At 40.3% G+C, this 14,236-nt stretch overlaps 1 protein-coding gene across 2 annotated transcripts in view; it reads right to left on the reverse strand.

Moving 5' to 3' along the window:
* Positions 1–14,236, reverse strand: part of LOC121961397 (gamma-secretase activating protein) — a 43,824-nt gene continuing 29,588 nt past the window's right edge. For both annotated transcript variants that reach the window (XM_042511377.1, XM_042511376.1), the window contains 7 exons: positions 12,029–12,099; positions 11,689–11,783; positions 9,925–10,044; positions 5,006–5,067; positions 2,900–3,004; positions 1,199–1,295; positions 1–993 (listed from right to left, as the gene is read on the reverse strand). In XM_042511377.1, coding sequence (XP_042367311.1) covers positions 893–993; positions 1,199–1,295; positions 2,900–3,004; positions 5,006–5,067; positions 9,925–10,044; positions 11,689–11,783; positions 12,029–12,099 — 651 coding nt within the window. In that variant the 3' untranslated portion in view covers positions 1–892. The remainder of the gene's footprint in view (positions 994–1,198; positions 1,296–2,899; positions 3,005–5,005; positions 5,068–9,924; positions 10,045–11,688; positions 11,784–12,028; positions 12,100–14,236) is intronic.

The following is a 14,236-nucleotide window of genomic DNA, read 5'->3' on the forward strand; positions in this document are numbered from 1 at the left end:
TTGATTATGTTTCGAATTACTTTGTCATTCTGAGAAAGTTTCTCATTTTGAAATACTAACTTATTATTTTGAGAAAGTTTCTCAAAGAATTATAAAGACTAAACAGAATCCTTTTTCATCATACAGACAGAAATGGGATTCTACACACCTGTGCCCCTTTCAGCTGCAAACACTGTGTATAACTCAGAGTTAATACCAGATTAAATGCATAGCAGGAACTGATTGACTACTTTGTCCACAAAGCCTTTTTTCAGCATGTAATCAAGTTGATGGGGTGCAGCGGCATTACAGGAGGCACAGAGGGATAAAACAAGATTTTGATTTATACTGTTTGCAGTATTTGACATCAATGTTCATAAATTGTATGAGAGAAAATGGAAAAGTTGTGGAGAGAATCGTTGCTGCTACAGAGATTGGGTTCAGATAAATAGCTGCCTGCAGTTATTGATTTTCAATAAAAATTTGAAAAGCACGTTTCCTGAAATTGAATTAAACCACTAACTGAAGATCTAACTGTGCTCCCCGTTGTGTTATCATTTTTTGCAGAGTCCCTCGCACGTGTCAGTACATGTCAGAAAAACAGGGTGACTTTTTTTCATCCATTCTGCCACATATTCTCCCTTTCATGTTTTTCTTTTTTGGGCGTCTCCATCCATCTATCCTCCGGCCCCACCCTTATCTGTCATCACGGAGAGAGAGCTTGTTTATGAGCACCCTGCCTTTCAATCTCTCCATTCATCTTTCACTTCTCGCCCTCCGTCCCTCCATCATCTACCCATCCGTTACTTATCCTCAAGGCCCAGTCAATGATGACTCTTCTCTCAAACGCATTTTCCTCCTCATCTGTTTCTCCCCCCATCCCTCTCCGCCCTCCCGCTCCCCTCCACATCCTTCATTTTTCCTCAAAGCCCAGCAGTATTTGTGTCTGTTTCAGAGCCGTCTCCTCCACAAACCTGGCGTCCACGTTCTCCTGCTCCTCGAAAGGGTTCAGAGCTGCAACAAAGGAAGAGGAGTTAGAAAGATACAGCTTCTTGTCGAGGATATAACAACAGACACAGCCGAATGCTTCCTTCCTGGTGCCTTCATGATGGAGCTGCATTTGGACCACATAAACGCACACATTGTGCCTTATAATCCTCTAAGGGCCTCTGTTCCTAAAACCAGGCAGGCGTACACACACACACACACACACACAAACCTTGTTCCTCGATATCAGAGAGCATTTTTGCCAGGTAGGTAAGAGGCAGAAACTCAGGTCTGAAGCCGGGCTTGTCTCTGCCAGTGAATGCAAATCCCTGAGGAGGAAGAAAAAACAGAAACACAGCTGTAGATTCTGCAGCTTTTCCAGGATGCACACAGTTAAGACAAATCTGCAGCAAAACCCCAAAAATAAAAAAATAAAACCAGTCACCTTAACTCACTTGTTTCCCCTTCTGGATAAAGTTGGCTGCAGTTTAACTTTTTAAGCAGCCATACATCCTTATCTGTCAATGCTCAAAATGCCACTGGCTCAGCTGGCCAATTAGCTGACTAAAGCTGGCCAATAGCATCGTGAAGTGGATAGATGAAGTGTGAGCCGTATGGCTGGGGTCACTGTTTAAACACGTTTGATAAAGAAGGCTAAGGAGGATTTTTTCCTGTATGTGTAACACTGCAGAAATAGACTCTTTATTCTGGAGTTAACAGTTTTAGGGCTGCAGGATTTTAGACCAAATTTCTGTACATTTCTTCTCATTTGCTTCTGACTTAACACAATATTTTTTTGAACATGGGTGATTTAGACCGATATCTGGGGTGATTTTTCACTGCATTCTTTTTCTGTTTACTTCAATTAATTGTTTCTTGACGTTTGAATGGTTAAAGTGATACTTTGGCAATTTTGAACCAACTTTGCATTATAACAATGTGGGTAGCATATGGAGATGTAGTGTCATAAACTTCCCTCCATTTAACCAGCGCCCAGATCTCCCTGATCATCTCTCAGCTCAAATTAAAAGTTTTTGCTGGCTCTAGGGCTGTTGCTCGAACTACCACAGACACGGACACAAAGAGTATAGAAGTGGATCAAGAGAGAAACCCATCCCTCTCTCTGACACTCTGAATAAATAGTAAAACTAGGCATTGCTGATCGCATATAAACAAAGATTTTATTTTTTACCTAAAATATCTTCAGAAACATATATATGCACATATATTTTAGTGCACCATTTGGCTGTAATATGAGTATTTTGAATAGGAAGTGGTTGCCATACTGTTTCCTTTCTTGTAAAAATGGAGGCTAATCACGCAGTTAAACTAGACAACGCTGATCAAATAATATCAAGATACTGTTACTGTCTTGCCTTTTTCTTGCCTAAAATGTTTCATAAACATATGATAGTGCACTGTTTGGTTGTAATTTGAGATTTTTTGTTGCCAGTCAACTGCCATTTTGTTTCCTCTTTCAAAATAACAGACTTTACATCCTCCACCAACAAGAGTGTTTTATTGGTCCGCTGCAGTGCTTCCATCCCTTTTTTCTGTGTTTTCGCTGGTCAAGTAGCACCAATTTTAAAAGTATTGCATCTTCGTACTGCATCGACAGCCCATTTTTTTACACTGCAAGAACTACCTGTCATAAAATAACAGCCCACCACAAGTTTTGAAAAGCTTGTCTTGTCCCACAAAAACTTAAACCAGCAAATGTTGGGCATTTTTAGCTAAACTGTCCAACACTTTACTTTATGACCAAATACCTGCAAAACTAGCAATATTCTCATCAGCCTCAGCTGTACTTTGAAGTTACTGCTTATTAGCAAATTCACACTCTGCCAAGGAGATATTAACTGTTGCTTGTGAAAGTCTGCAGTGCTTTTTGTGTCAGAGAGAGAAACACGTGTGACGCACTGTGCTGTGTTACCATGTTTTTGCTGTGTTTCTCCAGCAGCGTCCTGACGTAATCTCTGGAGATTGATGCCGAACTGACAGGATGGTCCCACATATGGTAGATCCTCTGCTCCATAGGCTACACACACACACACACACACACACATACACACAAAGAGTTTATATTTTAGGCATGTATCTCATATTATGAAAAAATTAATCCCTGAAGCCAGTGAACATCTGTCCCTTTCTATTTTGCCAACTGGAACTGGAAACCATTGCTGAGGAGTTGACTGCTAATGAGAGATTCCAGAAAAATGGTATTTATCAGTGTTGTGAAATCGACACACGGTGATAAATAACACTTAAGCAAGCAGAAATTACAGGTGTGACTGACAATAAGAAAGAATGCAGCTTTTTCTCGCTTTCTATCCAGCTTCAAATATGTTATACAGAGCAGCTGGATCACCTCAAGGATTATGTTATTATTAGAGGTGAGAAGAAACAACACTGCAAGCTAATCACAAAACTCTGTTTCAGAACTGATTAATGCATCTAGACTTTATGTGGCAATATGGATCAAATCTTCTATGATGGTATAAATAGTTTTTATTCTTTATTTTCCAGAAGTTCAATTGAATTGCATTGTTAGACGTGTAATTTGACAGATACATCATGTCAGTAATGTGATGGCAAAAATCACCATTTTTAATCCAAAATAGGCCATTTGTCTAATGCATGTAAATCCTTGTCACCTTTTTCACCACTGATAAGTCACATAACCTTAAATGCCTTCACCATAGGCATTGCACTCTGATAAAGCGTTGGTATTTGACGCCCTGGGAATGAGAAAAGGCTTGGTCTTTCAGCTCGCTGAGTAAGAGTCCCAGACCTATATCCACACTTTATTTTAGCTCTGAAGACCTGCCCACTGAGCAGCAGGCTGACCAGTAAATTGGATCAAAGGTTACTTGACCCGTCTTCACATGTATTATATGTCAACAGGTTATGGATTCAACTAAAATGTGATTATTCCCTCTAAGATTGGGATAATTATAATTATTTTCAGGTGCTGCATGAAGTTGTGTGGTAATTTCAGGTAATAAAGTGCATTTTAAGAAAGGTTTAAAAAATAAACTTTTTTGTTGCAAAAATATGTTTTTCTGCTATTTTTCTGTCAAGTTAAACATCTCGAAGCCCCTCAGATTCATCTCACAGCCTGTAGGGAATCCTGACCCCAAGGTTGAGCCCTGATATCATATTGTTATATATTGATACAATCTCAACAACCAAGTGAACATTTACATAAAAAACTGGGCTTAGTTTGCACTTGCAAAGAGCTGGTGTATCTCTTATTTGTTGCTGCAAAAATGTGATTTTTAATATGAAGGTCTACTGGAAATCCACTGGGGTTAAAGATGTATATATTGAGAATTATGATGGCGCCGCTGGGTTCAGGCAAGAAATAAATTTCCTGCAGTTTGCCAACACCTCCTGTTTTCTAGCTCTGTCGGAGTTTGTGTGTGTGCTGTACCTGCGAAATCTCTCCCGCCTGCCAAACTCACCCAACAAACTCCTGATGGGCAGGAAACAGAACAGTAACACCAAACAATCGACATTCCTCTGACCACAATGCGGACGGAAAACACACACACACACACACACACACACAGACACACACAAAAGAAATATACTGTACCCACACAAGAACACGTGGAAGTTACACAACAGTTAGGGACACACATAAGCACGGGCTCAACCGACAACTACCTACACTACCCCCTCCCCAACACACACTCTCACACACACCAGCCAGTTATACAAGTGCTTTGTGTTTGGCTCGAGGGGGGCTTGAGGGAGATGAGACCTAAAATAACTTCAAACTCTTAATTGGACCAGAATGGGAAGTTTGGGGAGAGAATCATTAGAGAAAAGATCAAAATGTCCCCCCTCACTAATAGATTATAATAGCCTCATGCATTGTTTTTACCGGCTGGGAAATTCAATCCGACCATGAACCGCTACATTTCAGCTCCAAGTTTGCGCAATCAACATGTCATCATTTGGGTGGCAAACTCATCTGAACGACTGCTGGCCCTGAATAAAAAATGTTTGGCCGCACACTCAGACACAGAAGTACCTCGGGGAGTCTCTTCAGTATGCTGAACTTCAGTCTCTCGTTGGCATCACTGTTGTCCAAATCTAAACACAAAGAGAAAAGAGATGAGATGTGCTGCTAATTACTCATCTGAAGGACAAATAATGCATTGTCACGCCCTCTATCTATACTCGCATGTCTAAATGAAATGCTCAAAATCCTTTGCAAGGAAACACGGGATTAAAGAGTTCTTATTTTCTTTTCACTTCATGTAAAATAAATGCAAATAAAATCAACAAAATCCCACGTCGCTTTAACTGTTCTTCCCGTATGCTGATTTCCATAGCTAAAAAAGCATTAGAGGGATATTTCACTGTTATAGAAAACAGACAATGTTTTGGCAAACAAGGCTTCACAAATGATCCCCCGAGCAAAGAGGATTCTGAGTCAGCACCACTTTCTTATTTTGGCTTTGAGAAATTTCCCGGGTGTATTTTTTTGTGTGTTGCAGGGAGATCCATGATCCGTTCAGAAAGGAAGCAGAGGAGCAAAAAGCCTCTGACATCCTTTGATCCGGCAACTTGCCTCAGCAGCTCCCGGGCGACTCCCCGGTGTGAAGGAGCATTCTGGGAGATGAAGTTCACGTTGGATGTTATGAAGAAAAAAAAAACTGCCTAAACTGACCTCTCAAAAGGCAACGACATAAATGCCGGCATTGTACGTTTCTGCAAACCACAGATATGTAACATTTTTACCTGGGTCGTGAAGATACACCGTTGGTCCAAACTGAAATTTCTCAACGACTATTGAGCGGATTTACATGAATTTTTGTGCAGACATTCATATTCCCCAGAAGAGAAATTACCTTCTTTGGTGATCCTTTGATTTTACTCTTTGGCACCACAATCAGGTTGACATTTGAGGGTTTTTTTTCAGCTCATGATTTATCTAAATTGCTGAAAAAAAATCAGAATTATTGGCAGCATTTCAGATGCTTGGAACCCAAAAAAATATGTCTGTGTGTGTTTGTAATGAGGCAAAAAGTGCACACCTGCCAAGCCAATTGCCCAGGATAAATTGGTACAAACTGAAGTAGATATATACTTATTAGATTAATCCCTGGGGAGAAGTGACGCATGGACCTTCTCACTTCAAAGTCCTAAAACATCCTTTTCTCTCACTTTGAAGTTTGAAACCATTTGGACTCGGGCCTTTAAATAATCTTTTCATCTTTGCGGATCTTTGTTTGTTCTCTTCATGAGAAAGAACCATGTAAACTATATCAAGATCAAGAGTGACAAGGATATTTTAGTTCAGTTGATCTCAGTGCCAAGTCATGATGTTTGGCCTTTGAGAAACGTACTTTCCATGGTATGAAATCCACACCAAGACAAACAAAATAAACAATATCAGCATTTTTGAATGAAGCACTGAATCCCTGCTGTAGCTTATCTTAACCTTTGACCTTTCTGTACAATACAAAAGTATCCAAAGAAAAAGAGACGTGTTTTGCCTGTTTCACATGTCAAACTGGTTAATGTTCACACGCAATAACAGCTGCCAACACGCTCTACCCGTGGTCACAGCTCTGTGGTGTGACCTGTTTTCACAGATGCAGAGGTCATGAATTAATCACTCTTCAGCGGCAACCATTAATGCTGTTTCACCAAATTGTATCTCTGTATGTGCAGGTGTCAAATCAGGTCAGTTTTTTTATATAGCACATTTAAAAAACAACACGTGTTGCTTTCCAGTGGAGGCAGATCAGTTAGGATTTGCCTCAATACAGACTGAAAGAAATAAAGGTGCACAAAAGACATAATGTAATAAAATAAAACAATAATAGAGAAAAAGCAACAACAGAAACAGAAACCAAAACTAAATTGAGGTCCAAGAGTACTAAAATGAGAACTTGGGAGAAATTGGAAAAAACCCACAACAGATTAAAAAGCAGTTAAGAGGATGCTGGAAATAAATTACACATTCATTAAATGAATAAGTAAGACATATGAACTCATTATTGTGAAAATTAAACCAATTAGTTTTGTTTTGGATTTTACAGAGTCAGTTTTGTTGCCAAACCAACCCCCTCTCACCTTTTCAGCTAATGACAATAAACAATCAACAACACAATAAAATCACAATAAGACAGGCTATAGTAAAATCATAGGTATGTATGCCTGATCAAAGTGAATAGTCAACTTGTTGATTTATAAGTCTGGACCTGGGTTAAAAAACATTATAGTAATAAACAGTAATTATAAATCAACTGAGTGGTTGCTGTTCACAGCTACAATACAATAATCTCCTTTAACAAGGCTACGTCCAACTTGTTAGCTAGAAGCTTTTAAAACAAATATTTAAAACCTTACAAATAAATAGTAATAGACATAAAAATAAGGATTATAGATCACTTTGCAATGAAAGGGGGAGAGAGAGAGAGAAGGGAAGACATGCAGAAAGGGGCCGCGAGTTGTAATCGAACCCGCAGTCGCTGCAGCAATGACAATGCCTTCATATATGGGGCGCCTGGTTTATCCACTGAACCACCTGACGCCCCGAAACTGATATCTTCTTAACAGTAAACCTTCACTTCACAGACCAAGACCACGAGTGTGGGCACGTGTAACTATATTGAGGTTTTCACAGAAACAGCATCCAGGACAGTCAGCCTGAGCTTGACGCACAATAAAGCATTTCTAACTCTCAGGTTTGCTCACTTCAGCCTCATCACTTCTTCCTCCTTCATTCCCCATCCACAATGACTGTTGACTGCAACTTCAACACATGTTGCTCCCTCAACTCTTCCATCAACAACCGCTCCGACTCAGAAACATCTGCGACTTCCAGACTCAATCAGTGGCACATCACCGCGGGTGTGATAGTCGCAGTGTGTTGCCTGTTTGGTATTCCTGCTAACATCACGGTAATAGTGAAACTCGGTCAGCATCTGCGCGGCTCCTCCATGTCGAATCGCCTCTTTTTCAACCTGGCAGTGTCGGACCTCCTGTGCCTGCTTTGCCTTCCTGTCGGTGTGATCGTTTTCTTCATTGGTCCACAATTGACACAAGGAGTCTGCCAACTTCTCTTTTACTTCTTTTTTTTCTGCATCACCTCTGACTTGAATATTCTGATGCTGATAAGTATTCAGAGGTACTGCCAGGTATGTAACTAACATCCCCATATTTTATGTAAATTATAGGAAAAATAACATACAGGTAGCACTGTGCATTTAGTTTGAAGAAGTGGACAGTACTCATTGTGTTCTCAGGACCTCTTTATGCTCTCAGCTCCAAACGCTCAGACAGATATTGGGAAAAGGGCTTTTGGGAATTCCACACCCTCAGCCTGGAATTTGTTGCAGAATGACTTAAAACTCAAGGAGCCATTGTTGTTCAATGTTTTTAAATCTAAAATGAAAGACATAGAAGCAGATTTTATAGGATGCTGATGTTTTCAGCCTGTCTGGTTGTACAAGTGACTCCCAGAAAGTTCTCCTTGGACTCATTGAAGGTTCTCTCTTAATGCTTAATAAATAAATACAAAATGCAGTCTCTGAACATACCTGATATTAGTTTTCATTTACAAATCAACACTGCTGCAGACCTGAATTTACAGCTCAAAACTTGAATTTTTAATTTGCAGATGATGCACAACTATTTCTTCCAGTTCCACTTCTGCATACAAATGCAAAATCACAATCAAAATGTTCATTTCATTTGCCAGGTTCTTCACTCCAACAAGTGGGCCAGGCTGGGTCGGATATGGCAGCGTCTTCTATTGTTCAGTGTGTGGACACTCGGAGCCCTGTTGGCTCTTCCAGTTGTTTTTTTAACAAGAGAGGTGGAAATTAAGGACACGTGGACTGACAGTCCTTCCTGCAGGAATCAGCGGATCACACCGGTCCTCGAAGCATTCTACATCTCATTTATAGTTTTCAGCCATCTAGTTGTGTTGTCCTTCTACCTGTTACTTGTTAGAGGGGTCAAGCAAACTCAAATGCCTGACAAGAAGCAACCCAGAGTTCTAAGACTTTTCATTCGAATAATTGCTGCCTTTTTGGTTGCAGGCTTTTTCCCCCTCATTCTTCGTGTGCTGTACATAGCTGCGCTTTTCACGGAGTCAGACAAATTGCTTCGGATTAGTCGGATGCTGACCTTTTTGGAGTGTTTTTATATCACTGTCTGAATCCGTTCCTGTATTTCTTTGCATCTCTGCGTTACAGACGAGAAAGCGACACAAAGAGAAGGAGTCTCCTCATGCCCCTTAATGACAGCATCTAATATGTGCTACATCCTGGTCTAGTTGTTTAAGTTAAGTGATCTTGTTTTCAGTTTTGTCATTTGTCATTTTTACTTGTCTTACCATTTTGTCTTCGCTGTAATAGTATGTGTTTCAACATTTATTGCTTGAGTGTTTCTTGTGTTTTTCAATCTATTTCACCTTTTTTGCCTTTTTTGAAACATCTCTGCCCTGATATATTAACCTCTGAAATTACCAAGTAAAGACCTGGATTTTTCATTGTGTCTGTGAGATGTGCTTTTGAATCCTGACATTTTTTTTGTTTATATATGCTCTTTTGTAAACTTTTTTTTTATTTAAAAAAAATGAGTTTTAAACTAATTTTATTTGTCATTTTATCATCGATTTATCCTGACAGGAACATGAATGTCAGTAGCAAATTTTATCACAATTGCTAATAATTGTCACACAAATGTCACAAATATCAGGGGATCACTGTAGTCAGAAGGGCTCATCCTCTGGGGAACATGAACATGTACAAAAGTCCATGGAAATCCATCTAATTGTTGTTGAGATATTTCAGTCTGGTGGATGTGAAATGCTGGATGATGAAAATGTTGTATTTTCTTATAAAACCTCTCACATATTCAAAGAAAGACTTAGCAGTGTGTGTGTGTGTGTGTGTGTGTGTGTGTGTGTGTGTGTGTGTGTGTGTGTACCTGTCATGAGCCGCGACACAAAGGTTTCAGTGAGCTGCAGGAAGCCGTGGTCAATGTACTGTAGAAAGGTGTGATGAGGGAGGCAGCGCACAGCAAACACTGCTAACAGGGTGTGATAGCCTGGAGAGAAAAACAGAGAACACTGAGGAAAAAGAAGAGGAAAAGGAGAATTTTGCTTTTGATTTTCCTGAAAACAACAAATAAAAGAAAAGGTAAAGTAAGAGTATGCAGTCATGCTGGCAGCTGTATTAGACACAGCGGCGCTTTGAGCTGACAAAGGACCTATTCTGCTTGTTTTCAGGTTCATGCTTGTTCGAGCAGAAAACCAAAATATGTTTACATGCTTTAATGTTCAAAAACACTTCATCTTCCTTTTAAACTATCTGTGCTAGAACAGCTGTATTCGCTTTCTTTTTTAGAGATCAGTTTTAAGCCGGGCTCAGACTACAAGAGTTTTGGGGCCGATTTATCCCGGATTTACCTCTCCTGACAACCTGAGGAGAAATCTGATCTGGGACCTTGGTCTGTACCAACGTAGATTATCAGATTACCTGTTCATCTAAGGAGTGTAGAGATCTAGTCTTAAACCTCCCAGACTAATCAGGGCCGCCCCAGTTATGTCAAACATGTTTAATGTGCTGGATTTAAAATCTGAATGATTACAGTTATGATTATGTCAGTGCAGAGCAGCTGATGGTGTCGCCAACATCAGTAAACATATCAAAACTGTTAAAATCTCACCTCCCCCTGTATTGAATGCTACCCCTGTTGACCGTGTCGCCTTCTCACCCAGACTCTTTTAGCCTCCTGTTTTTGTTTCAAGTCTTTTGTCTTGTTTACATCTGCTTCTCAATGACATACTGGGAGGTTAGGCATGCTGCCTAGACCACAATAATCTTTGTAATATCCTGTAGTGTGTGATGCCCAATTTTTTTCAAATCTTGCAGTGTGTTTAAGTTTTACCTTACACGCGTGACATAGCAAGACTCCAAACCACCACTGTACAAACAACGTCTGTAAAACTGTTGACAGTACACTTTGAACTGCAAACGGGGTCAATTAATACTCTTTTCATTCTGAATTTTTGAGCCATGGCAGTTTTTTTTATATGAACAACTTTCCCAGAGCAGAGAGAAGCGAAAATCTGTGACGTCATCACAATGTAAAGTCTATAAGCCAAGCGGGAAGTGGAGGGTGGGGCCAGTGGGGGAAACACTACCGCACATATTCAGGGGTCCATATACCACAGAAGTAAACCTGTAAGCTAGAAAACGTTTTCAATGTATGCACCAGGGGAGTAAGTCCACTGAATAGGTGCCAACTTTGGTCTGCGTGCCTGTTGTTTTACAGCTTCACACCCAATTTACACAACTTCACACCTGCGGCCTCTGTGTTCAGAGTGTGCTGCCTTGCTTCAGGGCATTTCTCATTTCCCCTCTCATTCCTGGACAGTTTGGGATTTTAACTCCTGAGCGACTAAAATCATGGAATTGTGTAACAAGGGAGGGGGGTTTATATTGCAAACACTGGAAAATGAATTCAAATGATTGAAAATGTATTCAGACTCTGCTTTACCCATGTCTGCGCTATGCTAATGTTTAACATATTTTTGGTTACATTAGTGCTGGAGAGAGCGGGTCTGTTGTCCCTCAGTGCAAACACACATTGTTATTCTGGGTGAGACAGAGACAGACTGGATTATGACAACTAAAAGTCTAAGTGTGTGTATGTGTGTGTGTGTGTGTGCGCTTGTGTGTGTGTTACCAGGTGGAAGGGGCAGGCAGAGACCCCTCGTGGCTTCCAGGATGCGAAACATGAAGTGAAACACCGACCACTCTGCTGGACTGCCCTGCTGCATCCTGAACACACACACACACACACACAAAGATAAAAATTCATGGGAATGTTACATAACGTGAGTGCACACGTGAAGAGGGGTCACCGACAGTTTGCACATGTGGACACACACACAGCGGGGAGTGATGGAGGGTCTGGAGCACACATGCGTGAAGATGAACACACACACTCACTCAGCACTTTCTACTTTACATTTGTTAGAAACTTTTCAAGGAGACACACACACTGACAAGGGAGGGCTACTCACAAGCACAAAACACGAGGGCCGAGTTTGTATTTCAGCCAGACTGACTCCAGCATGTGTCTGATCAGCTCCAGCTAAACACACACAAGGAGACACACACATGTTAGTACTCATGGGAAGGAGATGCTCAATTAGATTCAAACCATTTGTTTCTAAAACACCTAAAAACACACAATACACATTTTTCATTTTTTCCACCATGATGATTCTCTGTGGAAATATACACTATGATCTTGCTTCCCTCTTTTTTTTCCCACTTCCCTTTTTCATTTCCATCGAACAAGAGCAACAAGTTTCAGCTCGTGCACACTCACTCGCCCGCATCATTTCACCACACATCTGTCAGCATATATGGAATCACTTGAACGCACTTGACTCATCTGAAACGTGTCTGCCGGTGCTAGAACACACACGTTTCACGCCCCCCTCTTTCCACGAATGACCACTCAATCATCTCCAGTAGAAAAACAGGAAGATGATCTGCCTCGTTCATTTCCTGCACACCAGTAGGAAACCCTCCACCCGAACACTGCTGGCAGTGTCCTCCAGTGACCCCAGGGTGGGAATTTCAATTAGCTTCACTTATGTAACAGACTTGCCCAAAAATAAGAGGTGCTGGAGGAAATGCATTAATAAGCTCCTCTTGATTTTCTTAACTTCTACTGCACTTTTTTTTTTTCTTTTCACACATCCTTCATTAAGTTTAGCAGAGTGGGGGAATCTAATAGCATTTTTTTCTATGCTAAATTTGCCATGATGTCCACAGGAGAGGGAAGAGAGTCACCCCAGATTTTAAGGAATACTGGTGGAATTTAGGTATTTTTTAAAAATTTATTTTCAAAAAAGTTGAGCTGAGCATTAGCAAGAATTGATACATATCACCATACAGGGGTTGTAATTCAATATACTGCAATACTGTAAGCAAGGTGACATCTTAGCATTTTTTTTAACCTAAATTTAGGAAAACTATCAAAATAGATAAAGAAAACACTCCCAAGTTGTAATGTTTGCTGCTTGGGTGACGATATAGTGAGGTCACATTCATGCCAGCTATGGTCAAAAGTTGTGTTTTAAACCTCTTTTTAGTGTTGAAACTATAACCACACACATTACAACAACCTGAGTTATGAAGATTTATATTTGGTTTCTACATTTGTATTTCTACAATATGCATAGAAAAAAGTTTAAAAAAATAATGCAAGCAGAACAGTAGTCTCTGCCTTTGTGTAACATCAAACATCATAGTGCATCAAAATGTGAAGAATTAAAAATAGTGTTTTTGAGAGTCAAAACATAATGTGATACTCAAGTCTATTTATATTTTCTTACACACTCCAAAACAATGATGAAAGTAATACTCTAAGGACACTATTTTAATGATCTGAAGTGCATGGCAGAGGTGCTTTTAGGGTGTGTCCAACTCCACTTTTGCTAGTTGAACGGCACATAATCTGGGGGCAAAGTTGTTGTTGTTGTAGGTGTGTTTTGATTGTTGAATATTTTAGACTTTTTTTCTGCAATTTTCCTGTTAGAATCAGGTTTTAGTGCTATTTCCCTCTCTAGTTTACCTCACCTCCATGCAATGGTTTCACCCAATCACCCCCATATAGTAGGTTGGTCCAATTAGGGCGGGGCCAAGGAAGGTTATATGAAGTGACTTAAGCATTCTCAGTGAGGCAGTTGTAGTCAGTGTCAGCTTGCATGCCCGCAAGTCACACTAAAATCCCTCATTTCTGTAGAATTGCTACCAGCTATGCTTCACCGGCTGTGATTAGTTTCACCCGTCCCTCATTAGTGCTGCAGTCAGCTCACCTCATGCTCACCTGCTTTCACTCCCCCAATTAGTGTTTCCCTACTTATACTGCCCAGTGTCTTTGTTTTTTGACAATTTGTCCTCACTTTTTGTTTGGAGTTCTGTTGTTGTTTTCTTGCTTTTGGGAATTCAGTCTAAATCTGCTGCCTACTCATCTGTTGTCTGCATTTGGTTCCAATTGTGCTCTAAAAACATGACAGATGTAACATGAATTCAACCCGTCAGACTAACACTTCTCATTCCCTTTAAAAGCTAGGTGTGACTGCACCAAGCGTTTTTTTACATGGCAGATTTAGCACATCATGAGTTTGAGTCAAGTTTTCAAGCTGCATATACTTAAAAAGGAAAAGTTGTTTCTGGCTGGTAATGTTACATCTGACCCCTCTCACACGCTACTT

This window comes from Plectropomus leopardus, chromosome 22 (genome assembly GCF_008729295.1).
Source record: "Plectropomus leopardus isolate mb chromosome 22, YSFRI_Pleo_2.0, whole genome shotgun sequence".
Lineage (NCBI taxonomy): Eukaryota > Metazoa > Chordata > Actinopteri > Perciformes > Serranidae > Plectropomus > Plectropomus leopardus.